The 27835-nt window shown below is 50.8% G+C and overlaps 1 protein-coding gene across 2 annotated transcripts in view; it reads left to right on the top strand.

Annotated features, from left to right (window-relative positions):
* CREBBP (CREB binding protein) overlaps nt 1–26743 on the top strand; it is a 163966-nt gene extending 137223 nt beyond the window's left edge. For both annotated transcript variants that reach the window (XM_033235916.1, XM_033235917.1), the window contains exons 22-31: nt 3429–3506; nt 3826–3893; nt 10767–10917; nt 11596–11742; nt 12698–12811; nt 14543–14708; nt 15157–15324; nt 19687–19848; nt 20139–20420; nt 21947–26743. In XM_033235916.1, coding sequence (XP_033091807.1) covers nt 3429–3506; nt 3826–3893; nt 10767–10917; nt 11596–11742; nt 12698–12811; nt 14543–14708; nt 15157–15324; nt 19687–19848; nt 20139–20420; nt 21947–24103 — 3493 coding nt within the window. In that variant the 3' untranslated portion in view covers nt 24104–26743. The remainder of the gene's footprint in view (nt 1–3428; nt 3507–3825; nt 3894–10766; nt 10918–11595; nt 11743–12697; nt 12812–14542; nt 14709–15156; nt 15325–19686; nt 19849–20138; nt 20421–21946) is intronic.
* Nucleotides 26744–27835: the final 1092 nt, after the last annotated feature.

A 27835-nucleotide genomic window follows, 5' to 3' on the forward strand; every position in this document is an offset into this window, starting at 1 on the left:
TATATAGATTCTTTTTAAACTTAAACAGAATATGTATGTCTCTGTAACGTGTTCTCTAATTACTGGATTTTAACAATGATAAAATTAAATGGATGTTTCAGTTCTATGAAAACCTTTCTAATAATTTGGTCATGGATGTCTTTAAGAAGCCATTTAGTATGAATCTTTAGAGACCAAAGATAGGAGTATTTGGTGGGATAGTACTAGTAGTATCGTTTAAAGGGAAATACCAGAAAGAAAATCTGTTGGAAACTGCTTTCTCAAATAATGTAAAGTTTGGCGCATGTTCTTGCCATTGTTAAGCACTTTCTACAGTGATGAATGAGAGGGTTGCATTTGCTAACCTTGCTTCATAACAGCCCCTAAAGAGATGCCAGAATTTCTTCAGTGTGGTAGCCTCTTCCCAGGTCCCCAGTGTAAAGTTCTGAGGGCACTCCAAATTGGCATGGTGATACTGCTATTTTTTGTCCCCACAGTGAGCACAGGCTCCAGGAGTATTGGCTGCTTGGGAAATGTGGACTGTGACTCAGCCAAAGCAAGAAACAGATCCTGCTCTCCCTATCCTGACCCTCTCACTCCAGGGAAGCCAGTGGCTAGAGTGGCAGGCACAGATTTCTACCCAGGCCACCTCTGGAAACCTAGCTTGACTTTCAGCAGGTTATTTCATCTCTACTAGCACCTGGTACACAGACAGGACGATGATGTGAAATCTTAGAGCTGTAGTCTTGGCGAGATGGTAGGGCAGAGCACCCACCCCTCTCGTGACCAGCAGATCGTTTTTCCTGGCTTTCCACCTTTCTTTTCACATTGTGTCTTTCTCTCCGTGGCTTTATAGTTTCATTATGATTTATATCTACTTCTCCTCCCCCCTCCCGCCCCCCCACCAAGATGAGTCTTGCTCTCTCCCCCAGGCTGTAGAGCAGTGGCACGATCTCGGCTCACTGCAACCTCCGCCTCCCGGGTTCAAGCAGTTCTCTGCCTCGGTCTCATGAGTGGCTGGGATTACCAGCCCAGCTAATTTTTTTGTGCTTTTAGTAGAGACGGGGTTTCACCATCTTGACCAGGCTGGTCTTGAACTCCTGACCTCGTGATCCACCCACCTCGGCCTGCCAGAGTGCTGGGATTACAGGCGTAAGCCACCGTGCCTGGCCGACTTACATCTACTTTTTAATTTCAAAATATATTACATTCAAGTAGTAGGTGCCAGGCAGAGGGAATACATGGATGGGTGAAGGGGTCTCCTTCTTCATGCTGGTTGTAGTCTAGAGAGACAGCTGGGTAATGGCACAGCCTGCAGCAGGAGACAGTGCAAGTGAGTCCCGGACAGAAGGGACCCCGCCTGGGCAGAGCTGCATCATCACAGTTGGGCCTGGTTTCCTGGACAAGGTGATACTTGTGTTGAAACTGCAGAGCATTCTAGAAACAAAGGCATGAAAGAACACAGGTTGCTCAATAAAACTACAAGTCCCCTAGAGTGGGTGGTTGGTAGGCAGAGATTAACTTCATGAAGGGCCATTTCACTGTCTCTTGACAATAAACTTTATCCTATAATGTGCTGAGGAGGTTTTGAAGAATAGCATTGGTTCTAATGTAGGAAGGTCACCCTTGGTCTATGAGGTGAATTGATCAGAAGAGGAAAGACATTGTTCTCTAGTAGAGAAATTAGTTAAGAGACACAAAGCAGCAGCAGGGAGAAACTGAAACCCCAATTAAAGCAAGAGCTTTTGGAGCCAGGCAGAGGGGCTTGTTGGGCTGAGGGAAGGGGAGCCACCTAGTTGGCCAATAATAATTGGGAGTGAGAGAAAGGGGGAAATTCAAAATGGATGTCTAGAATACGCAGTGTTTTGCTTGGATTTTGTTTGTTGTTTTTGAAACAGGGTTTTGCTGTGTCACCCAGGCTGGAGTGCAGTGGTGCAATCATAGCTCACTGCAGCCACAACCTCCCAGACTCAAGCATCCTCCCAGCTCAGCCTCCTAAGTTACTGGGACTACAGGCACATACCACCATGCCCAGCTAATTTTTTAATTTTTTGTAAAGATGGGGTCTCCATATTTTACCCAGGCTAGTCTTAAACTCCCAGTAAAACAATCCTTCCACCTCAGCCTCTCCACATGCTAGAATTACAGGTGTGAGCCACTGTACCTGGCCCAAGTGTAGTTTTGGGGGGCACTCCTTTTCCCTGACATGGGAGGGAATAGTTGAGAGCAGGGGACCTTTGGAGACGGCACAGGAATTGACGACGTTCTTGGCCCCAACCTTTGAAATTCTTAGCATAGGGGATGAGCTCAGTGACTGGGTTTTCAGAGACAGGGCTTTTGGAGGACAGCACTGGAGGAAAGGAGTGCAGATTCAGAGCAGCTGCCACGTGGAAGGGAGAGGGAGCCAGACGGAGTTGGGTTGTCAGAGAGTGCCACGGGACTGTGAACGGGTGCCACCATGGTTTCACAGTTTTGTGTGTGTGTCTTTTCTTTCCCTTTAGCAAACTGTGCAGAGAAGCTTGATGAGGGTAGAGGGCTTGCATAGCACATGCAATGGACAGATTAAGGGGACAAGGGCAGGGGCACACTGTAGAGGAGCCATAGCTCAGAGCTCAGGAGCACACAGGGAGTCACATTACTCACCAGTCCCTTCAGCCCCTCCTCGGAGGTATGCATTGTGGAGGCAGCAAGGGAGGGAGCTGACAAAAACCCAAGGCCTTGACCTCAAGGCATCTTGGCATTGAAGATTCCTGGGTAAGCCAGTTCCTGGAGGTGACGGAGCTCCGGTGAGCCGTGGTTGTGGGCTGCCGTAGAACAGTGTGGAGGATTTGTGGGGAATGGGTGGTCTATCCTCTCGGTTCACCAGTGTTTACTTGAATAAACCCCTGTCAACTTACCCGTAGGCCTGACATGTTCCACCTTTTGTAACTGACTCAGAACTGGTGTTTTTTTGTGCCTCCGGCCTAGCATGGCTGCTCTGAACTGGCCATGTTTCCCATTAGTATCCTAAACAATTTTAGACTTAAGAGCACGTGTTTAGAACGGTAAAAGTATTGTTCTCTATTTTTTAAGTCAGTTTAGGCATGTGAAATCACCTAGAGAAGGCATTGTTCTTGAAAATGTGTAGTAGTGTCAGAAATATCAGCCTGTGAGATACACGTATTTGTCACAGCAGTTTTTAAAAATAGTTTCCTTTCTGGTTGCAAAGGGAGATTGGGAGAAAAGAGGAATGAAGCACTTGTACAAAGAAAAGAAGAAAGCTTTTTCCTATAGAAGATATCATATGGATGCATTGTAAAATATAGCTGAATCAGCCAGCACATGCATTAATGTCAGCATTACTCAAAGTAACCCAGAGAACAAGGTGTGGATGCACACACAGACATCTACAAGTGCCTCCGGTCGTGTGGTTCCATGTGCTTTAACAGTGCGCCTTCTTTGTCTCCTAGTTTCGTTGATTGCAAGGAGTGTGGCCGGAAGATGCATCAGATTTGTGTTCTGCACTATGACATCATTTGGCCTTCAGGGTACGTAGTTTCCCCTGGCCTAGAAGGCAGTTCTACACAGAGCCAATGGTGGGGCAGTTGCGGTCGCTACTGCATCTCATTCATTGTTGTTAGCAAGAATTCAACAATTAAGAGAGATGGCAGTTGGTTCTAAATTTAAGTTCTAAGTGTTTGTCTGCTTTAGGAATTGTGGCATCAAAGCAGTCTGCCTCTTCACTCTTTAATTTTATAATAATAATGTGATTTAAACTGCCAACAAAATATCTGAATGCTGCATTTTGTTGGTTTGACAATTTACATCATTATATACAGTCTCATCATACCACCATTATTTTTGCAGTTTTGTGTGCGACAACTGCTTGAAGAAAACTGGCAGACCTCGAAAAGAAAACAAATTCAGTGCTAAGAGTAAGTTTGGGGAAGCTTTCTGTTTCCTGGACTACACATTTTAGAAACTTGTAGAAATTGTCCCCATTGTCCTTTGGTTCCTCTCAACACATGGTTTTGACGTTTGGTTGTCAAAGATTTTTGTGAGTTTTTTCCCCAGTACTTTGTAGTTTTCTTGTCTCATCCTTAAGGAGAGCCAGGCCAGTCATGAGGGTGAGAACGCACGAATGTTCTTCAGGGGCTTCACTGAGAATAGGCAGCACAGCTGTGAGTCCCTGAAGTCTGTGTGTCTCAGAATGGTCATCTCAGCCACGGGACTGCTGAGCACGGGGCTTGGAGCAGGACTGGCAGCCTTGGGCTGTGGATCTTCATCGAGTGTAAAACCTCTCAGTCCACCCTTAAAGGGAATCTTTAGCCTGATTGTTATTCAGCTTTTATGATCCAGTGCATGTTTTAGATGAAAGGTTAGGTGTACAGTGAACTTTGTAAATTCTCAGAGAAAATTTGTCAACAGATGATTCTCAAGTGGCTTAGACCTAAGACCCCTCACCCCTCGTGCGTGCATGTGTACACACTGGGGTAGTGTTGGCCAGCACTCTCTAACCCTGGGCCCTTTGTGGGCTGTCATGGGTCCGTCCCGTGGGTGCTGGGTTCTGCTACAGTGGAGCATGAGCCATGGCCCCTGGGAACCAGCTGCCACCCTGGGAGTAGGATCCTGGCCTGCATGTAGACTTGGCTGGACATGTTACTGCAGCTGGTGGTGTCTGTGCAGAAATAGAACAACCTGTTAGTGCTAGAAGTAACTTTGCATGAGTAGACTTTCATTTTTTTAATTTGAGACAGTCTTGCTCTGTCGCCAGGCTGGAGTGCAGTGGTGCAATCTCAGCTCACTGCAACTTCCGCCTCCCGGGTTCAAGCGATTCTCCTACCTCAGCCTCCCGAGTAGCTGGGACTACAGGCGCCCGCCACCTCGCCTGGCTAGTTTTTTGTATTTTTTAGTAGAGACGGAGTTTCACCATGTTGGGTTGGCCAGGATGGTCTGAATCTCTTGACCTTGTGATCTGCCCGCCTCGGCCTCCCCAAGTACTGGGATTACAGCCGTTAGCTACCGTACCCGGCTCGCTTTTTTTTTTTTTTAAGACCGCATTGTTTTCAAAAGTTTATGATTATTTAATCTTTATAATAGAGTCAGTTCTCAAGTCTTGGGATGGCCTTCTGTAGCTTGACGTGCCAGGCTGTCCTTTTGCTGAGTTAACCAGCAAAACCACACAAGAAAGGCAACTGCAGCAGCGTTCTTTTTTTTTTTTTTTTTTTTTTTGAGACGGAGTCTCGCAGTCGCCCAGGCTGGAGTGCAGTGGCCGGATCTCAGCTCACTGCAAGCTCCGCCTCCCGGGTTTACGCCATTCTCCTGCCTCAGCCTCCCGAGTAGCTGGGACTACAGGCGCCCGCCAACTCGCCCGGCTAGTTTTTTTTTTCTATTTTTTAGTAGAGACGGGGTTTCGCCGTGTTAGCCAGGATGGTCTCGATCTCCTGACCTCGCGATCCACCCGTCTCGGCCTCCCAAAGTGCTGGGATTACAGGCTTGAGCCACCGCGCCCGGCCTGCAGCAGCGTTCTAACGTTCACTTGCCTGCTGCTCCCTACAGCTGTCACCTTTCTATGGCAGGACAGGTGACTGGCATGTTGCTCAGGAGATCCCCAACAGAACCAGGGTCATTTGGGGAGCTCAGAGTAGAAGAGAGATGGAAATGCTGGGATGGACCATACACTGGGGGAAGGGGAGGAGGAAGCTACCTGTAGACTTGAGACTGAGTCCTAATTAAAATTCAAACTCTGTTGTTAACCAACATCCAAAGTTATCCTATAGCTTACACTGCCTCTGTTAAAATTTTTTGAAATACCACTCATTGATAAACTATCGTAATACTTAGCTCAGTTTCTCAACTGAGCCACTATTGACATTTCAGGCCAGGCAATCCTATGTTTTGTGCATTATAGGATTTTAGCAGCATCTCTGGCCTCTACTCACTCAGTGCCAGTAACACCTTCCTCACATAATGAAATGACCAACAAATTCATTATGTCTGTCAAAAATGTCTCCAGACGTTGCCAGGTGTCCCCTGGAGGAAGAGCACACTTGCCTCCATTTGAGAGGCCCTGCTTCAGAGGATTCATTCTGAATGAGTTCACTAATGCATTTGAGCACATTGGAAGTTCTTCTCTGGACCAGAGGCTCAGTAGCCAAAACAGAATTACCCAGAGAGCTAGACCTCCATAGAACAGTCATTGCCTGGAAGAGGCAGGAGGTGACTGGGGGGAATGACACAAGTGGCCCCAGAGTGGGTCCGGTCCCACTCCCACCCCAGCATCCAGAAAGACCCATGGGCATTCGGTGGATGAGCCCAAGATCTAGAAATGGAACGTTACAGGAGAAAAGGGCCTAGGAGACTAGAGGTAGCTCTACTCTGTCGGTGTGGGCTTGTGTCAGCACAGGGGTTGTGCTGTGTGTGGTCACAGAGTGAAGGTATGCTTCCTTAATCTTGCATTGAAAACCACCTCCTTCGCACACACCATATGCAAAATCACATTCAGGTAGATTAAAAGCGAGAAAAGTAAACCATACTACACATGCATTCAGGATAAAAGTAAGATAATAATTTTACTGTGTTGAGTTATGAAAAGCCTTCCTTAAAAAGATACAACCCAGAGATGAGAAAGGAAAAGGCACAAAAGGCTCGTCATGCGCCATGGATGAAAATGTAAGTTGAATGCCAGAAAGCGAGGGGCAGAATTTAAAGTGTTCATTTTTAGATTTAGCAAGTCTGCTTTCACACATGTATCCTATAAAAATATTTGCACATATGCATAATAAGGCACATACAAGGACATGACTGCAGCAGTGGCAAGGAGTGATGAAAAAGTAGGACAGCGGCCAAATCAAGTGATAACAGAAAGGGAGGTAGCACCGTGAGGAAGGTGGCGCTGTGTGCACTGCAGGTGTACACAGGCCTGCCCCTAGACCCCTGTGCTGTCTGAGGCCACCTCTGGAGTATGCAGCCATATATGGATCACAGGTGTCAAATAGCGAAGTTACTATGGAAGAGTGTTTGTTTGTTTTTTGAGACAGAGTCTCGCTCTGTCGCACAGACTGGAGTGCAGTGGCGCGATCTCAGTTCACTGCAAGCTCTACCTCCCGGGTTCACGCCATTCTCCTGCCTCAGCCTCCCGAGTAGCTGGGACTACAGGCGTCCACCAACACACCTGGCTAATTTTTTTTTTTTTTTTTGTATTTTTAGTAGAGGCGAGGTTTCACCATAGTAGCCGGGATGGTCTCGATCTCCTGACCTCATAATCCGCCCACCTCGGCCTCCCAAAGTACTGGGATTTACAGGTGTGAGCCACCATTACCAGCCAGACTGTGTTTTGTTTTAATATATATACATATGAAAATATGTATTTTCCCCATGAGAAGGTGTATCGTTAAAATTTTTATTTCTGAGTGTGCTGGCTCCTCTACCCCCTACGTGTGCCTTCCTGCAAACAACATGTTGTTGGTTCTTGGCAGCCGTTTAAATGTCTCTTTATATAGTACAGTTAATTTAGGTGATTTGAAGAAAAAAGTAAAGACCTAATGTAAAAGGTTGATTCTGGCCACGCATGGTGGCTTACGCCTATAATCCCAGCACTTTGGGAGGCTGAGGCGAGAGGATCACTGGAGCCCAGGATGTCGAGGCTACAGTGAACTAAGATCGTGTCACTGCACTCCAGCCTGGGTGACAGAACAAGACCCTGTCTCAAAAAAAAAAAAAAAAAAAAAAGGTCAATTCCTTCTGTTTGCTGTTTGAAAATGGTAGTGTGTGGGGCCACCCTTTTACATGGGGAAAGAGACAACATATTGGTGTTTTGCTGCAATGTGGCCCTTCTTAGCCGTGTCTAACTTTCTCAGCTGGAAGCCACTTCGTTTGGGAGCAAAACTGGTCAGCAGTTGCACAAGGAGAAGAACGCAATAATGTTCTTCAGGGGCTTCACTGAGAATAGGTAGCACAGCTGTGAGTTCCTGAAGTCTGTGTTTCTCAGAATGGTCATCTCAGCCACGGGACTGCTGAGCACAGAGCTCGGAGCAGGACTCGCAACCTTCGTGGAGTGTGAAACGTCTCAGTCCACCCTCCCCCACCTTTGTTTTTTTTCTGAGACGGAGTCTCATTCTGTCACCCAGGCTGAAGTGCAGTGGCGCCATCTCGGCTCACTGCAAGCTCCACCTCCCGGGTTCACGCCATTCTCCTGCCTCAGCCTCCCAGGTAGCTGGGACTACAGGCGTCCGCCACCACACCTAACTTTTTTTTTCCTTTGTTTTTTTTTTTTTTTTTTTTTTTTTTTTTTTTTTTGAGACGGAGTCTCGCTCTGTCGCCCAGGCTGGAGTGCAGCGGCCGGATCTCAGCTCACTGCAAGCTCCGCCTCCCGGGTTCACGCCATTCTCCTGCCTCACCCTCCCGAGTAGCTGGGACTACAGGTGCCCGCCACCTCACCCGGCTAGTTTTTTGTATTTTTTAGTAGAGACGGGGTTTCACCGTGTTAGCCAGGATGGTCTCGATCTCCTGACATCGTGATCCACCCGTCTCGGCCTCCCAAAGTGCTGGGATTACAGGCTTGAGCCACCGCGCCCGGCCTTTCCTTTGTATTTTTTTTTTTTTTTTTTTTTTTTTTTTTTTTTTTTTTTTTTTTGAGACGGAGTCTCGCTCTGCCGCCCAGGCTGGAGTGCAGTGGCCGGATCTCAGCTCACTGCAAGCTCCGCCTCCCGGGTTCACGCCATTCTCCTGCCTCAGCCTCCCGAGCAGCTGGGACTACAGGCGCCCGCCACGTCGCCCGGCTAGTTTTTTGGTATTTTTAGTAGAGACGGGGTTTCACCATGTTAGCCAGGATGGTCTCAATCTCCTTACCTCATGATCCGCCCACCTCAGCCTCCCAAAGTGTTGGGATTACAGGCGCAAGCCACCACGCCCAGCCCACCCTCCCCTTATTTTTATAGTTTTGCCAACTTTTACATTTTTGTAGAGTTTTTATTTCTTTGCCACTGTACTTTTTTTTTTTTTTTTTGAGACAGAGACAGAATTTTGCCCTTGTTGCACAGGGTAGAGTGCAGTGGTGCGATCTCTGCTCACTGCAACCTCCGCCTCCCTGGTTCAAGCGATTCTTCTCCCTCAGCCTGCCAAGTAGCTGGGATTACAGGCATGCACCACCACGCGCGGCTAATTTTGTATTATTAGTAGAGACAGGGTTTCTCCATGTTGGTCAGGCTGGTCTTAAACTCCCGACCTCAGGTGATCCGCCTGTCTCAGCCTCCCAAAATGCTGTAATTAAAGGTGTGAGCCATCGCGCCTGGCCTAATTTTACATGTTTAGTGAAGACGGGGTTTCACCATGTTGGCCAGGCTGGTCTGAAACTCCTGACCTCAGGTGATCCATTCGCCTCAGCCTCCCAAAGTGCTGGGATTACTGCACCCAGCTTAATTTTGTATTTTTAGTAGAGATGGGCTTCTCCGTGTTGGTCAGGCTGGTCTCAAACTCCTGACCTCAGGTGATCCGCCTTCCTCGGCCTCCCAAAGTGCTGGTATTACAGTCGTAAGCCATCACGTCCAGTCTAATTTTCATTTTTAGCAGTGATGGGGTTTCACCATGTTGGCCAGGCTGGTCTCGAACTCCTGACCTAAAGTGATCCATTCGCCTCAGCCTCCCAAAGTGCTAGGGTTACAGGCATGAGCCACCATGCCTGGCTTAATTTTGTATTTTTAGTAGAAACAGGATTTCTCCATGTTGGTCAGACTGGTCTTGAACTCCCTACCTCAGGTGATCTGCCTGCCTCGGCTTCCCAAAGTGCTGGGATTACAGGCGTGAACCACTGTGCCCAACCACACTTTTCTTTGTAAATCATTTTTATTCAGGTACAACATACCCAAAAAGCAGCACCACTGATTTGTTTATTGCAGCGAAATGAAATTTAAAAGTTTGCTCTAAATTTTCCAGCTCACTAAAGCATCTTCTAAAATTCCCAATTTTCCTCTTTCTCACTAACATAGGAAATATTTGAAAGCCAGTAAATAAAGAAACGTCTTTTAAAATCTCATTGTCTAGAAGTAATCACTAAGAACCTTTTTGCAACTTTCCCTTATAGTTTTTTAACCTGTGTATGAGGAGTTCTCTGTACTGAAATAATGTCCTGCCACTGGGCAGCTCCTATGACAGTAGCCACCCAGAGTTGGCCCTGGGTGAGGAGGGGTGCAACGGGGAGGGGAGCCCAGGAAAGGCTGCCCTCATCAAGGATCGGAAACTTCATTCCTGCACCGCACGAGGCGGTGGCTCAGGGCAGGCTTGGAGGCCAATACTTTGCCGGCTCCTGAGGTACCAGGCAGGCTGTGGCCAGAGCTTGATTTGTCAGCCCTAGAACATTCCACGCTCATGTCAGACTCTGTAGTAGGGACTTTCTCCTCAGAGCTGGGCAGGAGGAGCCCACTGAGGGTGTGCCGTCTCTGCCCTCCAGGAAAAGCAGGAAGCATGTCGTTCTAATAGCAATAGGGAAACATCCCTCTGCACCACCCTAGAGCCCCTGTCAGTTTTGGGCCCACCTCTGTAGCTCTTCTGCCCCGTACTGTTAGAAAAAGATGCAGCTTACCTGGGCACGTAAACAGTTTTCAGGAGTGAAGTGCCTGAGATCCCAGAGTCCACCTTTCCCTTCTGTAACACTCCTGTCACAGGCCAGATCAGATTTCTTCCATGTTTGGAGAACATTAGTCCTTTAAAATATCAGCCTGTGCTGCAAAGTGGGATGGATTCTGTAGTCTCAGTCACTGTCTCAGCAGTGCTGCTGAAGCCTTCTCACCTGCTCCTTCTGGACTTCCTAGGGCTACAGACCACGAGACTGGGAAACCACTTGGAAGACCGAGTGAACAAATTTTTGCGGCGCCAGAATCACCCTGAAGCCGGGGAGGTTTTTGTCCGAGTGGTGGCCAGCTCAGACAAGACGGTGGAGGTCAAGCCCGGGATGAAGTCACGGTCAGTGTGCCTGCTCTCTACAGTGCTCTGCGAGCAGTCCCCACTCCCGCATGCCAGAGTCTGCTGTCTGCAAAGCTCTTGAATTTGATGTCATCCTTCAAAGACTTTGCAGCAGCAAACGTGTACAGTAGTAGCTCCCTCAATCGCGGTTGTCCTGTTTGGGTTTCAGTTACGCGATACAGTGCAGTAAGCTCTTTCAAGAGAGAGAGACCACATAGCATATTACAGTATACTGTTTTTATAATTGTCGTTTTATTATTACTTATTAATCTCTTGCTGTGCCTAATTTATAAATTAAAATTTTGTCACCAGTACAGATGCATAAGAAAAAACACAGAGGTTGATACTGTCCATGGTTTCCAGCATCCAGCATCCACTGGTGGTCTTGGAACATACACCCCATGGATAAGGGGGACTGCTGTATATAGCCAGTCCTACTCAGAATCCCGTATTTCATTCACAGTGGTGCAGTCTCTAGTGAGGGAAACTGGTCAGAAAGCAGGCACTCCCCGCTCCAGGGCTGACTGGCCCATAGCGAGGACTCCAGGCCACGGTCTGAGGAGGTAGACATGCCTCCGCTCATCTGCAGTGGCCAGAGTTAGAGGAGCAGACCTGGTGTGCAGAAGCACTTTGTCAGCAACAGCCTTTGTAAATGTCGGACTCTGACTTTTGTTTCAGGTTTGTGGATTCTGGGGAGATGTCTGAATCTTTCCCATATCGAACCAAAGCGCTGTTTGCTTTTGAGGAAATTGACGGCGTGGATGTCTGCTTTTTTGGAATGCACGTTCAAGAATACGGCTCTGATTGCCCCCCTCCAAACACGAGGTAGTTTTCCAGCTCCTTCCGGGGCGTGTCATTCAGTGAGCTGTGTTAGGATAGACCAAGGCTCTTAAGTGTCCCAGAGGAGCCTGTGAGCCTTCATAGGGGATTAAAGTAAATCAAACCACAATTAACTAACTAAAGTAGTTAGTTTTGTTTGCCATCAAACTAGTGGGAAATGAACTGTTGAGATGACTGCAATAAGCGTGTTTTGTGTGGTAAGTCTGTGTGAGTCCCGCTCTTATCTAAGGCAGGTAAACGTGGGGAGTTGGGATGGGGCAGCCTGGCACCTGCAGAGAGGAAGCAGCTCTGCCATGAGGGACTTCATGTGCCATCAGGAATCTGGGCAAGAGGGAACTAAAAGTAGCTTTTCTCAGTTTGCCGCAACTGTGGCTCTCTGTGCCGAGTGATGCCATTCATCCTTTTGTTCAGTGACGAAAACTGAATTCCATTTAACTCGTTGGCAGCAGGGTTGGTGACCAGTTTTTTTTGTTTGTTTGGTTTTTGGTTTTTTTTGTTTTTTTTTTTATTGTTTTGTTTGTTTATCACATCCTTTTTGTGGCCAGTGTAAATACCATCAAAACAAAAACTAGCCATGGGCAGTGGCTCACACCTATAATCACAGCAGTGTGGGAGGCCTAGGTGGGAGGATCACTGGAGCACAGGAGTTTGAGATAAGTCTGGGCAACAAAGTGAGACCCTATCTCTACAAAAAATAAATTATCTGGGCATGGTGGTTCATACTTTGTCATCCTAACTACGTGGGAGTCTGAGGCAGGAGGATTGCTTGAGCCCGTGACGTTGACACTGCAGTGAGCTGTGACCGCACCACCGCATTGCAGCCTGAATGGCAGAGTGAGACCCTGTCTAAAAATTAAACTTCCAGGGTGTTTTTTGTTGCTTGTATTTGATTTCAAATTTGAGGGATACCCTGAGTTAAACATGTGCCTCCTTCCCACAGGCGTGTGTACATTTCTTATCTGGATAGTATTCATTTCTTCCGGCCACGTTGCCTCCGCACAGCTGTTTACCATGAGATCCTTATTGGATATCTAGAGTATGTGAAGAAATTGGGGTGAGTTTGGATTAAATTATTTGGAACTAGTAAAAACTATTTTTTGCTGTATGTTTATTCTGTGGAACAATGGGTGTTTTAAGTTTTATATGTTTTTATTTTTACATCCTAAGATCAATTCAGAATCTCCAAAGCGCCCCTTTCCAGATGCTCCCGGAGCCTCACAGATCTGGCTCCTGGGCACGTAGCAAGCTCTTTCCCTACCTTTACCTTCTTTTCATTCCTTTTTTTTTTTTTTTTTTTAACCTTTATTGAGGCAGAATTTATATATCATAGAATTCCCCTTTTTCGGATGTATGATTCAGTGGTTTTTTAGTAACTTTACCCATTAGTGCAAGTATCACAAGTCAGTTTCAGAACATTGTTACTGGCCTATAAGATCCCTCCTGCTGCAGTGGATCACCTGAAGTCAGGAGTTTAAAACCAACGTGACCAACATGGTGAAACCCCACCTCTACTAAAAATTTTTTAAAAGGCCAGGCGCAGTGGCTCACGCCTGTAATTCCAGCACTTTAGGAGGCCGAGGCGGGCGGATCACGAGGTCAGGAGTTTGAGACTGGCCTGACCAACATGGTGAAACCTCATCTCTATTAAAAATACAAAAGATAGCCAGGCATAGTGGCGTGAGCCTGTAATCCCAGCTACTCAAGAGACTGAGGCAGGAGAATTGCTTGAACCCGGGAGGTAGGGGTTGCAGTGAGCTGAGATTGTGCCACTGCACTCCAGCCCGGGCGACAGAGCAAGACTCCATCCCAAAAAAAAAAAAGAAATAAAAGAAAAATACAAACAAAAATTGGCTGGGTGTGGTGGCTCACCCAGTGTGTAATCCCAGCACTTTGGGAGGCCAAGGCAGGTAGATCACCTGAGATCAGGAGTTCAAGACCAGCCTGACCAACATGGTGAAACCCTGTCTCTACTAAAAATACAAAAAATTAGCCGGGTGTGGTGGCAGGCACCTCTAATCCCAGCTACTCGGGAGGCGGGGGCAGGAGAATCGCTGGAACCGGGTTGACAAGGTTGCGGTGAGTCGAGATGATGCCATTGCACTCCACCCTGGGCAACAAGAATGAAATTTCGTCTCAAAAAGAAAAAAAGAAAGAAAATTTCCTCCTGCTCCTTGCTGTTAATCCATCTCTGCCCCAGGCGACCACTAATCTACTTTGTCTCTCTGAACTTGTCTTTTGTGAACCCTTTGTGCAAACAGAACCCTGCAGTGTGTGCTGTCTTGGGTCTGGCTTCCTTCTCTAGCACTTGGTTTCTGTATTCTAGACCTGCCCCATTCCCTTCTGAAACCTGAAAAGGTTAGGGGCATTTGATCAAAGTGTCTTGAACAGAATGAATGAGATTTATGTTGATACTGACCCTTGGAGAGAAATAGATAACTGAACTGCCTTTACAGTGCACAGGAGGAAGGGGATGGCATTGCATTCATGAGCCATCATATTCCCTGGTTCTTTAATGAGGCCTCAGGTTTCCTTTGCAGCCTTGGCCCGGCCTTGTGTGTGCACCCCGAGGGAGAAGTGTTTCCGGGCCAATTTGCAGGCTTGCATTTGCTTGAGATAAAGTTCCAGCCTTGCCCCCACCACACCCAGCCTTGTGGGCATTCGTTCTCTCTGGTCTCTCAGGTTACTTCTGCTCTGGCTTTAGTCCTTGCTCCTCTGCTATAACTCCTTAAAGGCAGGGCCGATTTCACTGACACTTTAATCTGACCTGTATGCATGGGTCCTGCAGGTATGTGACAGGGCACATCTGGGCCTGTCCTCCCAGTGAAGGAGACGATTACATCTTCCATTGCCACCCACCTGATCAAAAAATACCCAAGCCAAAACGACTGCAGGAGTGGTACAAAAAGATGCTGGACAAGGCGTTCGCAGAGCGGATCATTCATGACTACAAGGTACTTGGTGCTGAAGGAAGGTGGTGGTTTTTGTCACAACTGAATGAAGGATGTTTGCCTTTTTCTTGCATTTACAAACTTGTTAATTACCTTCACTTATGAGGATTAGAAAGCAGAAAAATAAAAGCCTAAAGTGAGAACTTAGAAGCATTTTCTTCAGCTGATTGAGGCCTTCCCCTGGCCATCTGAGAGCAGCACAGTTGAAGCTATTTCCATCAGTGGGCATTGGGGCCTGTGCATCACTGTTGCACACATAGGGGCTCCAGCACCGCGGTGGGGGGTGCACATGTGTGGGGGTCTGCTGCACTGTGGTGGGGGGGGCACATGTGCATGGGGTTCTGCCATACCGTGGTGAGGGGTGTGCTTGCGTGGGGGTCTGCCGCACCATGGGGGGGGGGGGGGCGCGCGTACATGGCCCTCATCTCACTGTTGTGCTTTGCCCACTCAGGATATTTTCAAACAAGCAACTGAAGATAGGCTCACCAGTGCCAAGGAACTGCCCTATTTTGAAGGTGATTTCTGGCCCAATGTGTTAGAAGAGAGCATTAAGGAACTAGAACAAGAAGAAGAGGAGAGGAAAAAGGAAGAGAGCACTGCGGCCAGTGAAACCACTGAGGTACAGACGCTTCTCTGAGCCCCACTGCCCATGTGTCCCGCCAGAGCTGCAAGGTGGCAGGCTGGGAGGCGCATGTCGACCGTTAGGTCCTTTCTGTGGTGGTGTCTCCGTTCACACACGCATATTGACACCATCTGCAGCCCAGGGCGTTGGTGGGCAGCAGCGTGGGCTCTGCACTCTCTGCGTGGTGGATGCTCTGGGGAGCTGGGGGTCCACTTAGACTCAGAGAGGAGAGAGAGGAAGACAGAAAATGGGACATGGTGGCAGTCAGGACACAACTCGCTGATGTAAAAAGTGAGTCAGGAGGCACAGAGTTGCCAGGCCTTGTCCCCGTGTTTGGTGGCCACTTCGCAAATGGTGCTCATGCCCTGCTGCCCTCTCTCCTTGGCGCTGCCCCTGAGTGCCAGGCAGTGCAGAGTGAGCCAGACAAAACCCCATCCCTGGCCGGGCGTGTTGGCTCACGTTTGTAATCCCAGCGCTTTGGGAGTCCGAGGTGGGCGGATCTCAAGTTCAGGAAATCAAAACTAGCCTGCCTAACGTGGTGAAATCTGTACTAAAAATACAAAAAATTAGCCAGGTGTGGTGGCGGATGCCTGTAATCCCAGCTGCTAGGGAGGCTGTGGCAGGAGAAACACTTGAACCCGGGAGGCGGAGGTTGCAGTGAGCTGAGATCTCGCCATTGCACTCCAGGCCAGGAGACAGTGCGAGACTCTGTTTCAGAACAAACGAACAAAACCGCATCCCTGCCCCCAAGGGAGTGGCTGTGTCCTGGTAGGATGTGAAACCAAAAGAACCCAGACCCGAGCATCGTGTGCTCTGAGCGTGGTGGAGCTGTGAAGGGGAAGGAGCCTTGGGGAGGTATTGTGTGGGCCAGACCCGCCCACCACAGGAAGGTGCTGGAAGAGGACCTTCCAGGCATTGGGAGGAGGCGCGCCATGTGCGGGTTTGTGCGGCTGTCTGGGAAAGAGATGGTGGTGTGTGGGTTTGGGCTGTAGCTGTAGGTGCAGGGAGAGCGATGACAAATGTTGAAGGCTGCAGCCCCAGAACTCAGGACAGGCCATTGTGACCAGTGAGGAAAAACCATGAATGGAGGTGCCTCCTGCATGGGACTGAGCCGCTGCCAAGGGTGAGGCAGCCGGGTGCCGGCTGGGGACGTGTTGCCACTCTGGTGCTTGTCGCATATGAGAGCAGGTCTGTGAGGTGGGTGCCAGGTGGGCTGCAGACTCAGTGCAGGGCCTGGGCCGCTTCCGGCAGGCACACTCGTGCTCACTGCACAGGTGGTTGAGAGGCAGCCACCTGCTGGACGGCACCCCAGACAGTCATTCACAGGACAGAGGAGGCACGGGCAGGGGGTGGCGTGTGTTTACGTCCCAGGTGGTTCCTAAGCAGAGCTCCTGGCCTGTTGTTTTCTGATTTGCCCCCGCTGGAGTGTAGCTGGCCTCACTGGTGTCTGATGAGTTAATGCCTGAGTTCCATCTCCTGAGGGTGACACAGGAGGATACCGCGTCCAAGACAGGCTTTGAAGAGGGCAATGCTTGTGCTTAGTATGACAGTGACAGCTGGTTTTGCGAACCCAGGCTCTGCATCCCAGATGCTGCAGCAGGAGGTGGCCTGATAAGAGCTACTGCAGTCCTGTACGGGGTGGCGGGGGTCACTGCAGAAGAAGGAATCTGGGCCACCAGGCGTGGAAGCCTCTAGTGTCCATCAGAGCCAGTGCCCTGACCACTAAGCTCCCAGAAGCACTCGACAGCACAGAGACACACCCTCTGCTGCTGCAGGGAGAGGACTCTGAGGGAGAACACTGCTGAGTCCCACCCCAGGAGGGGGCACCTGCCTGTGGCATGGCAGCAGCGGGGCTGTCCAGAAGACAGGCCTGAAAGGGGCTTCTGCTGGGGCAGCTTTCCCTGTGCACCGGGGACATGCATGTACTAGGGAGGGCAGGATGCTGAGGTGTCGGCATGTAGACCCTGCTGTCCCGTGTGTGTTTGGTTCATGGACAACAATGGGCAGGGACATGTCTTCATCAGCAACACCCCAGGAGCTCGGTCTGGGGGGTCTCCTTTAGTGAGGGCCGGTGCATGGGGTGGAGCACTGCTGTGCCATTAAAAATCATGCTGTCGAGTCTGGGAAATGGGAAAGGCCCGCGATAGTGTCAGGTGGGGTGAGAAACGGAACCAGCTCCCTGTATGTACTCCCAGCTTCATGAGGAATGTCGCAAACACAGACACAAACGTACCCAGGGAAAGCTCCAGAACGCAGAACACTGCTGCCCGGGAAGACCAGAAAAACAAAACTTTTTAAAATTACTTGTCTATATTTTCTTAATTTCATGAACATATTTATTTTACAATTTTGTTAAAATAGACTTCCAGGCTGGGCATGGTGGCTCACGCCTGTAATCCCAGCACTTTGGGAGGCCGAGACGGTGGATCACTTGAAGTCAGGAGTCTGAAACCAGCCTGGCCAACATGGTGAAACCCTATCTCTACTAAAAATACAAAAATTAGCCGGGTGTGGTGGCGCGTGCCTGTAGTCCCAGCTACTCAGGAGGCTGAGGCAGGAGACTCGCTTGAACCTGGGAGGTGGAGATTGCAGTGAACTGAAATCATGCCACTGCACTCTGGCCTGGTGACAGAGCAAGACTCCAACTCAAAAAAAAAAAAAATTGACACCAGCCGATGCAGTGGCTCGTGCCTGTAATCCCAGCACTTTGGGAGGCCAAGGCAGGCAGATCACTTGAGATCAGGAGTCTGAAACCAGCCTGGCCAACATGGTGAAACCCTGTCTCTACTAAAAATACAAAAATTAGCTGGGTGTGGTGGTGCACGCCTGTAGTCCCAGCTACTTGGGAGGCTGAGGCAGGAGAATCGCTTGAACCCAGGTTGCAGTGAGCCAAGATTGCACCACTGCACTCCAGCCTGGTGACAGAGCGAGACTCCGTCTCAAAAAACAATAGGCTTCTTTTGTTTTAAGGCTGACACACAAATTGAGGAGAGAGTTCCAGTATATTCCAGCAGCCAGTTTCTCCTGTTACTAATGTCTTAGCGTGTCACGTTTGCTGCCACGCTGAGCCATTTGTTGATGTTGATGCATTATTACTAGCTAAAGTTCACACTTTGTTCCAATTTCCTCAGTTTTCCCCTCATGTCCCTTTTCTGTCCCGAATCCCATGGAGGACCCACGTGACATTTGGGCTCCTTGGGCTCCTTGTCAGTGAGGCGGGATTGTTGAATTCTCTCTGGACTGACCCCTCTGAACACCAAGAGTCTCTCTCTCATCTTGTTAAAAATTAAGCTCTCTGGCTGGGCGCGGTGGCTCCCGCCTGTAATCCCAGCACTGTGGGAGGCCCAGGCGGGTGGATCACCCGAGGTCGGGAGTTCACGACCAGCCTGGCCAACATGGTGAAACCCTGTCTCTACTAAAAATACAAAAATTAGCTGGGTGTAGTGGGCTGCGCCTATAATCCCAGGTACTAGGGAGGCTGAGGCAGGAGAATCGTTTGAACCTTGGAGGCAGAGGTTGCAGTGAGCTGAGATCGCGCCATTGCACTTCAGCTTGGGTGACAAGGACGAGACTCTGTCTCAAAAAAATAATAAGTAGCCGGGTATGGTGAGGGGTGCCTGTAATCCCAGCTACTCAGGAGGCTGAGGCAGGAGAATCACTTGAACCCGAGATCGCACCACTGCACTCCAGCTTGGTAACAAGAGGGAAACTCCATCTCTCAAAAAAAATAAAGCTCTCTGTTGAAGTGTAAATGAGTGACAAGCCTGCGTTCTTTCCAGAGGAGGAGCCTGTGGGCTGAGAGCAAGCCCACCTTCAGCCAGTCAGGTGCAGCACTAATGGGCCCCGGCAGGGAGCCAGCCTGCTCTCAGCAGGCCTTGGGTAGACCCTGCAGGAACCTTGGAGTCCCTGCTCTTGATGGGGCAGCTGCTTTTCCCATCAGCAGCTCTCTTGTCTCCTGAGAGCGCTCACGCTTTCTCAGGTGTGTAGAGCCTTCCTCAAGATAGGCAGCCGCTGACCACAGCTGTGACGTGGAATCTTCTGCCTCTGGTTGTGGCGCAGTGGAAACGGCGCCCACTGCCCTAATTTGTTAATTTCTGAACTTGCACTCTGCATCTGTTTTCCGCTCTAGAGGTGACGTGGCATAAAGCTGATAATGGCACCAGCCTAGCCGAGGACAGGCCCGCTCTGTCCCAAAGGCAGCAGCACCTACAGCCACCTGTAGCTGTGCACGTGTGGGGTCTGCCTGGCAGTGACCTGCTTTGGCCTCAGCTTCCTGATGCCCACGGCCTGGGATCTGGGAATCCATACCAAGTGTGGAGGGGCACTTGCCTGGTCTCACAACCTTGTGTGTGGTTGCAGGGCAGTCAGGGCGACAGCAAGAATGCCAAGAAGAAGAACAACAAGAAAACCAACAAGAACAAAAGCAGCATCAGCCGCGCCAATAAGAAGAAGCCCAGCATGCCGAATGTGTCCAATGACCTATCCCAGAAGCTGTATGCCACCATGGAGAAGCACAAGGAGGTAGGCGTGGGCTGCCGTGCTGCAGCCGAAAGGAGGGAAAGACTTGCAGCTGGCGGTCGAGGGCCCCTGTGCAGGTCCGTGGCGAGAGGGAATTGGTCTCCAGGAAGCCAAGTGTACCACTAGGGTGACATCATGCAACATGTCACCAATTCCGTTCCATCCCAAGGCATCAGGGCCCTCAGGCTCAGCCACCTGCCTTTTCTGCAGGCTGGGTGGTTGCGCCTGCCCTGAGCCCACCACTGGAGGTACCACATCCCTTGTGTGAGACTAAAGCCCCTCCTCTCCTGCAGGTCTTCTTTGTGATCCACCTGCACGCCGGGCCTGTCATCAACACCCTGCCCCCCATTGTCGACCCCGACCCCCTGCTCAGCTGTGACCTCATGGATGGGCGCGATGCCTTCCTCACCCTCGCCAGAGACAAGCACTGGGAGTTCTCCTCCTTGCGCCGCTCCAAGTGGTCCACGCTCTGCATGCTGGTGGAGCTGCACACCCAGGGCCAGGACCGCTTTGTCTATACCTGCAACGAGTGCAAGCACCACGTGGAGACGCGCTGGCACTGCACTGTGTGCGAGGTAGGCCCTGTGCCGCCCCCTTCCCCACCCCCGAAGCTGGCCTGGGGTCTGACGAAGCATCCTATCCCTTTGCATGGGTGCTAGGGTTGGTGTCTGTGCCACACGGCGGTCGCACTGACTCCTCCAGAAGTAGGACGGTGTCACAAGGCAGAAGGCGCTGCCGTGTGTGTGTGTTTCCTAAACCTGCTCTGTGTAGCCACAGCCACAGGCCTGACCCTGGGGACAGCCAGAGGGAGGCTCTGCTGGGAAGTCTGGCCTGGCTGTGCCCAGTTACAGTCTTGCTAAACGACTGGAAACACCCACTGTCCTGTTGGCAGCTTGGGCCCCTCTGGTCGCTTGTTCCCGACAGACCCCACCGTCGTGCTCCCTCACTCCCCTCTAGGAATTTTAACCCCACTGCAAAATGGCGCGGGTGTCCCTTGCATGGGCTGAGTCAGGCTGTGCAGGGCAGGCAGGTGACAGATCCCACCATCCCTCCCAGAACAGTCACCATCACTTGCCAACCCGGAGCCCACTTACTTGCTGTGGCGTCTGTAGGGAGGCAGAACAGGTCCTCACCAGAGTGAGAGCCTTTCTTCTCTCCCCACCCTCACATACCTCTCCTGCTTTCCACCTTTCTCCAGTCTCCTTTGTCCTCTTTCTAGTTTCTGAATACGGCAGTTTTCATATCTTTCTGTGAACACAGTCATCGTACCTGGTCCTAGGACTCCATCAGGTTGCTAGGTGCAAGCAGTTTTCAGTAACTTGGGCTTGCGCATTGGGGAAGGCCCACTGATGCGCTCTGGATAGCCCAGGCCTTCCCAGAGGCACTTCCTGGCAGCTATTGGCGCTTTGGGAGGGACCGGCCTCCCTCAGCCTTTCAGTGTCAGGCTTCATAGTTTGAGTACAGCAGCTGAACAGGCTGTGGCAGGGGCCGATGTGACTCCTAGGGCAGAGGAAGTCAGAAGGAACGGGGGCTGGGGTCTACTGTCCATGAGCTCACAGGCCGGGACTTCTCAGGGCATAGGTCAGGTTATCTTTGAGCCTTCAGGGCTGTTCCCAGGAGTGAAGGTCCTTGGGAGCAACACATAGATGGTCCATGCCCCCGTCCTGTCCACGCTCCCATCCTGACTGTGCCCCGTCCTGCGTGCTCCCATCCTGTCTGTATTCCCGTCCTGTCCATGCACCCTTCCTGTGTGGGTCTCCCACCTGTCAGTGCTCCTGTCCTGTCCGTGCTCCCTTCCTGTCCGAGTTGCTCACCTGTCCACGCTCCCATCCTGTCTGGGTCTCCCACCTGTCTGTGCTCCCGTCCTGTCCGGGTCTTCCGTCATGTCTGTGCTCCCATCTTGTCCATGTCTCCTATCCTGTCCTTGCTCCTGTCCTGTCCATGCTCCCGTCCTTTCCGTGCTCCCATCCTGTCTGGGTCTCCTATCCTGCCTGGGTCTCCTGGCACAGACCCAGACTTAGAGGTGTAGGGAAGCAACCAGGGTGCCTGGTGGGACTGGGCCCCATGCTGACACCGGCCTGTCCCCTTTCCTTGCTTGCAGGACTACGACCTCTGCATCAACTGCTATAACACGAAGAGCCATGCCCATAAGATGGTGAAGTGGGGGCTGGGCCTGGACGACGAGGGCAGCAGCCAGGGTGAGCCACAGTCAAAGAGCCCCCAGGAGTCGCGCCGGCTGAGCATCCAGCGCTGCATCCAGTCACTGGTGCATGCGTGCCAGTGCCGCAACGCCAACTGCTCGTTGCCATCCTGCCAGAAGATGAAGCGGGTGGTGCAGCACACCAAGGGCTGCAAGCGCAAGACCAACGGGGGCTGCCCGGTGTGCAAGCAACTCATCGCCCTCTGCTGCTACCACGCCAAGCACTGCCAAGAAAACAAATGCCCCGTGCCCTTCTGCCTCAACATTAAACACAAGCTCCGCCAGCAGCAGATCCAGCACCGCCTGCAGCAGGCCCAGCTCATGCGCCGGCGGATGGCCACCATGAACACCCGCAACGTGCCTCAGCAGAGTCTGCCTTCTCCTACCTCAGCACCGCCCGGGACCCCCACGCAGCAGCCCAGCACGCCCCAGACGCCGCAGCCCCCCGCCCAGCCCCAGCCCTCACCCGTGAGCATGTCACCAGCTGGCTTCCCCAGCGTGGCCCGGACTCAGCCCCCCACCACGGTGTCCACAGGGAAGCCTACCAGCCAGGTGCCGGCCCCCCCGCCCCCGGCCCAGCCCCCTCCTGCAGCGGTGGAAGCGGCTCGGCAGATCGAGCGTGAGGCCCAGCAGCAGCAGCACCTATACCGGGTGAACATCAACAACGGCATGCCCCCAGGACGCACGGGCATGGGGACCCCGGGGAGCCAGATGGCCCCCGTGAGCCTGAATGTGCCCCGACCCAACCAGGTGAGCGGGCCCGTCATGCCCAGCATGCCTCCCGGGCAGTGGCAGCAGGCACCCCTTCCCCAGCAGCAGCCCATGCCAGGCTTGCCCAGGCCTGTGATCTCCATGCAGGCCCAGGCTGCCGTGGCTGGGCCCCGGATGCCCAGCGTGCAGCCGCCCAGGAGCATCTCACCCAGCGCTCTCCAAGACCTGCTGCGGACCCTGAAGTCGCCCAGCTCCCCTCAACAGCAACAGCAGGTGCTGAACATTCTCAAATCAAACCCGCAGCTAATGGCAGCTTTCATTAAACAGCGCACAGCCAAGTACGTGGCCAATCAGCCCGGCATGCAGCCCCAGCCTGGCCTCCAGTCCCAGCCCGGCATGCAACCCCAGCCTGGCATGCACCAGCAGCCCAGCCTGCAGAACCTGAATGCCATGCAGGCTGGTGTGCCGCGGCCTGGTGTGCCTCCACAGCAGCAGGCGATGGGAGGCCTGAACCCCCAGGGCCAGGCCTTGAACATCATGAACCCAGGACACAACCCCAACATGGCGAGTATGAATCCACAGTACCGAGAAATGCTACGGAGGCAGCTGCTGCAGCAGCAGCAGCAACAGCAGCAGCAACAGCAGCAACAGCAGCAGCAGCAGCAAGGGAGTGCTGGCATGGCTGGGGGCATGGCGGGGCACGGCCAGTTCCAGCAGCCTCAAGGACCCGGAGGCTACCCACCAGCCATGCAGCAGCAGCAGCGCATGCAGCAGCATCTGCCCCTCCAGGGCAGCTCCATGGGCCAGATGGCGGCTCAGATGGGACAGCTTGGCCAGATGGGGCAGCCGGGGCTGGGGGCAGACAGCACCCCCAACATCCAGCAAGCCCTGCAGCAGCGGATTCTGCAGCAACAGCAGATGAAGCAGCAGATTGGGTCCCCAGGCCAGCCAAACCCCATGAGCCCCCAGCAACACATGCTCTCAGGACAGCCACAGGCCTCGCATCTCCCTGGCCAGCAGATCGCCACATCCCTTAGTAACCAGGTGCGGTCTCCAGCCCCTGTCCAGTCTCCACGGCCCCAGTCCCAGCCTCCACATTCCAGCCCATCACCACGGATACAGCCCCAGCCTTCGCCACACCACGTCTCACCCCAGACTGGTTCCCCCCACCCCGGACTCGCAGTCACCATGGCCAGCTCCATAGATCAGGGACACTTGGGGAACCCCGAACAGAGTGCAATGCTCCCCCAGCTGAACACCCCCAGCAGGAGTGCGCTGTCCAGCGAACTGTCCCTGGTCGGGGACACCACGGGGGACACGCTAGAGAAGTTTGTGGAGGGCTTGTAGCATTGTGAGAGCATCACTTTTTTTCCCTTTCATGTTCTTGGACCTTTTGTACTGAAAATCCAGGCATCTAGGTTCTTTTTATTCCTAGATGGAACTGCGACTTCCAAGCCATGGAAGGGTGGATTGATGTTTAAAGAGACAATACAAAGAATATATTTTTTTGTTAAAAACCAGTTGATTTAAATATCTGGTCTCTCTCTCTCTTTTTGCTTTTTTTTTGGGGGGGGTTCTTTTTTTTCCGTTTTGTTTTTGTTTGGGGGGAGGGGGGTTTTGTTTGGATTCTTTTTGTCGTCATTACTGGTGACTCATGCCTTTTTTTAACGAGAAAAACAAGTTCATTATATTCATATTTTTTATTTGTATTTTCAAGACTTTAAACATTTATGTTTAAAAGTAAGAAGAAAAATAATATTCAGAACTGATTCCTGAAATAATGCAAGCTTATAATGTATCCCGTTAACTTTCTAATGTTTCGGGAAGATTTTTTTCTATAGTGAACTCTGTGGGCGTCTCCCAGTATTACCCCTGGACGATAGGAATTGACTCCGGCGTGCACACACACGTACACACACCCACACACATCTATCTATACATAATGGCTGAAGCCAAACTCTTGTCTTGCAGATGTAGAAATTGTTGCTTTGTTTCTCTGATAAAACTGGTTTTAGACAAAAAATAGGGATGATCACTCTTAGACCATGCTAATGTTACTAGAGAAGAAGCCTTCTTTTCTTTCTTCTATGTGAAACTTGAAATGAGGAAAAGCAATTCTAGTGTAAATCATGCAAGCGCTCTAATTACTATAAATACGAAACTCGAGAAGATTCAATCACTGTATAGAATGGTAAAATACCAACTCATTTCTTATATCATATTGTTAAATAAACTGTGTGCAACAGACAAAAAGGGTGGTCCTTCTTGAATTCATGTACATGGTATTAACACTTAGTGTTCGGGGTTTTTTGTTATGAAAATGCTGTTTTCAACATTGTATTTGGACTATGCATGTGTTTTTCTCCCCATTGTATATAAAGTACCGCTTAAAATTGATATAAATTACTGAGGTTTTTAACATGTATTCTGTTCTTTAAGATCCCTGTAAGAATGTTTAAGGTTTTTATTTATTTATATATATTTTTTGAGTCTGTTCTTTGTAAGATATGGTTCTGGTTGTTCGCTCATAGCGGAGAGGCCGGGGCTGCGGTTGTGGTTGTGGCGGCGTGGGTGGTGGCTGGGAACTGTGGCCCAGACTTAGTGGCTGCCTGGAGGCTTTTCTTCCCAGAGACTGAGGTGGGTGGCTCAGCGTTGGCCCCACACATTCGAGGCTCACAGGTGGATGTTGCTCACACAGTTAGGGTCGTCAGTTGGTCTGGAACTGCACGTGGCCCACTCCTCCATCCTCCCTGTCCAGCACAGCTGCCACCCCCAGAGGCAGGGCCGCTTCCCGTGTTCAGGTGGCTCCCCACATACACAGCTCCCAGAATCTGAGGCAAAGGGTGCTCCAGGCTCGCGAGGTGCTTCCTGACTTCCCCCCACATCCTGCGGCTGCCACACAGCATGTCCCGTGTGGCCTTTGAGGAAATGCTGAGGGACAGACACCTTGGAGCACTGGCTCCAGTCCCTGTTGCAGTGAGAAAGGCCCCCACTTCGGAGGATACTTGCATTTAGGCACATGGTCTGCCTCCCTTGGAGTCCAGTTCCAGGCTCCCTTACTGAGTGGGTGAGACAAGTTCACAAAAATCATAAAAGCAGAGGAGGACCATCGGTGGGGGAGCTGAAGTTCATCCCCTAGCCTACCGCCCCCAATACCCAGAGAATCACTTTATCCCTAGTCCTCCAGCAAAGGCTGGTCTTGGTGGGGGGTGATGGTAAATTTAGAAATCATGGCCCAAATAGCTTCCATTTGGGCCCTTTACATTCTCAGGTATTTTTTTTAAATACTTGAATACTTGGTTTGGGAATCTAAATTCGAGGAAACGGTCTGAGAAATTGGAAACATCCAATCTAGTTTTAGCACAGAGCTTTGAACCTTGAGTTATAAAATGTAGAATAATTAAGCGAAGTGAAAATAAGACCACCATCTGGCACCCCCGACCAGCCCCCGGTTCACCCCATCCCAGGAGGGGAAGCACAGGCCGGGCCTCCCGTGATTGCTGCCCCTGCTCGGCCTGCTGGGTTCTTACACCTCCACCGTCCTCTTCACCTTTTCCAGCCATAGGGAAGCCTTGAGCCATGTGTTCAAACGAGGTGGGGCTAGAGCCTGGGAGCAGTAGCTCTAAGCTCACGCCCAGAAAGTGGCACCCTCCTGGTTGTGCAGCCTTTTAATGTGGGCAGTGGAGGGGCCTCTGTTTCAGGTTATCCTGGCATTCAAAACTTTATGTACCAACCTCATCCTCTTTGGAGTCTGCATCCTGTGCAACCGTCTTGGGCAATCCAGATGTCGAAGGATGTGACCGAGAGCATGGTCTGTGGATGCTAACCCTAAGCTTGTCGTAAGGAAATTTCTGTAAGAAAGCTGGAAAGCCCCAACGCTGTGTCTCATGCTGTATACTTAAGAGGAGAAGAAAAAGTCCTATATTTGTGATCAAAAAGAGGAAACTTGGAATGTGATGGTGTTTATAATAAAAGATGGTAAAACTACTTGGATTCAAAGATGGTTCAGATTGGCTAATGACTTAGAGTTAGCTCAACAGCTCGTCATTATAGGATTGCAGATGCGGGCCGGGCGCGGTGGCTCACGCCTGTAATCCCAGCACTTTGGGAGGCCAAGGCGGGTGGATCGTGAAGTCAGGAGTTCAAGACCAGCCTGGCCAAGGTGGTGAAACCCGGTCTTTATTAAAATACAAAAAAATTAGCCGGGCGTGGTGGTGGGCGCCTAGAATCGTAGCTACTCAGGAGGCTGAGGTAGAGAATCGCTTGAACCCAGGAGGCGGAGGTTACAGTGACAGTGGGCCGAGATCGCACCACTGCACTACAGCCTGGGCGGCAGCGAGACTTCATCTCAAAAAAAAAAAAAAAAAAAGATTGTAGGTGCTGGTTGAGCTTGGTGGCTCATGCCTATAATCCCAGCACTTTGGGAGGCTGAGGCGGGTGGATCACATGGTCAGGAGTTTGAGATGAGCCTGGCCAATATGGTGAAACCCTGTCCCTAGTAAAAAACTACAAAAAATTGACTGGGGTGCGGTGGCTCACGCCTGTAATCCCAGCATTTCGGGAGGCCAAGGCAGGCGGATCACGAGGTCAGGAGTTTGAGACCAGTCTGACCAGCTTGGTGAAACCCTGTCTCTTCTAAAAATACAAAAATTAGCTGGGCGTGATAGCGCACCCCTGTAATCCCAGCTACTCAGGAGGCTGAGGCAGGAGAACCACTTAAACCCAGGAGGCAGAGGTTGCAGTGAGCCAAATTGCACCACTGCACTCCGGCCTGGGCAACAGAGCGAAACACTGTCTCAAACGAAAAGAAAAGAAAAACTTAGCTGGGCGTGGTGGTACCCACCTGTAGTCCTAGCTACTAAGGGAGCTAAGGCAGGAAAATCAGTTAAACCCAGGAGGTGGAGGTTACAGTGAGCCAAGATCATGCCATTGCACTCCATCCTGGGCAACAGAGTAAGACTTCGTCTCAAAAAAAAAAAAAAAAAAAAAATTGCAGTTGCTTAGTGGAGTTTTTCTCCACAGAGCATGTGTTTGATGCTATCTCTGAAATTCTAGCATGTTACCATAGAATGAGCTGTC

This window comes from Trachypithecus francoisi, unplaced genomic scaffold (genome assembly GCF_009764315.1).
Source record: "Trachypithecus francoisi isolate TF-2019V2 unplaced genomic scaffold, Tfra_2.0 Lachesis_group15, whole genome shotgun sequence".
NCBI lineage: Eukaryota > Metazoa > Chordata > Mammalia > Primates > Cercopithecidae > Trachypithecus > Trachypithecus francoisi.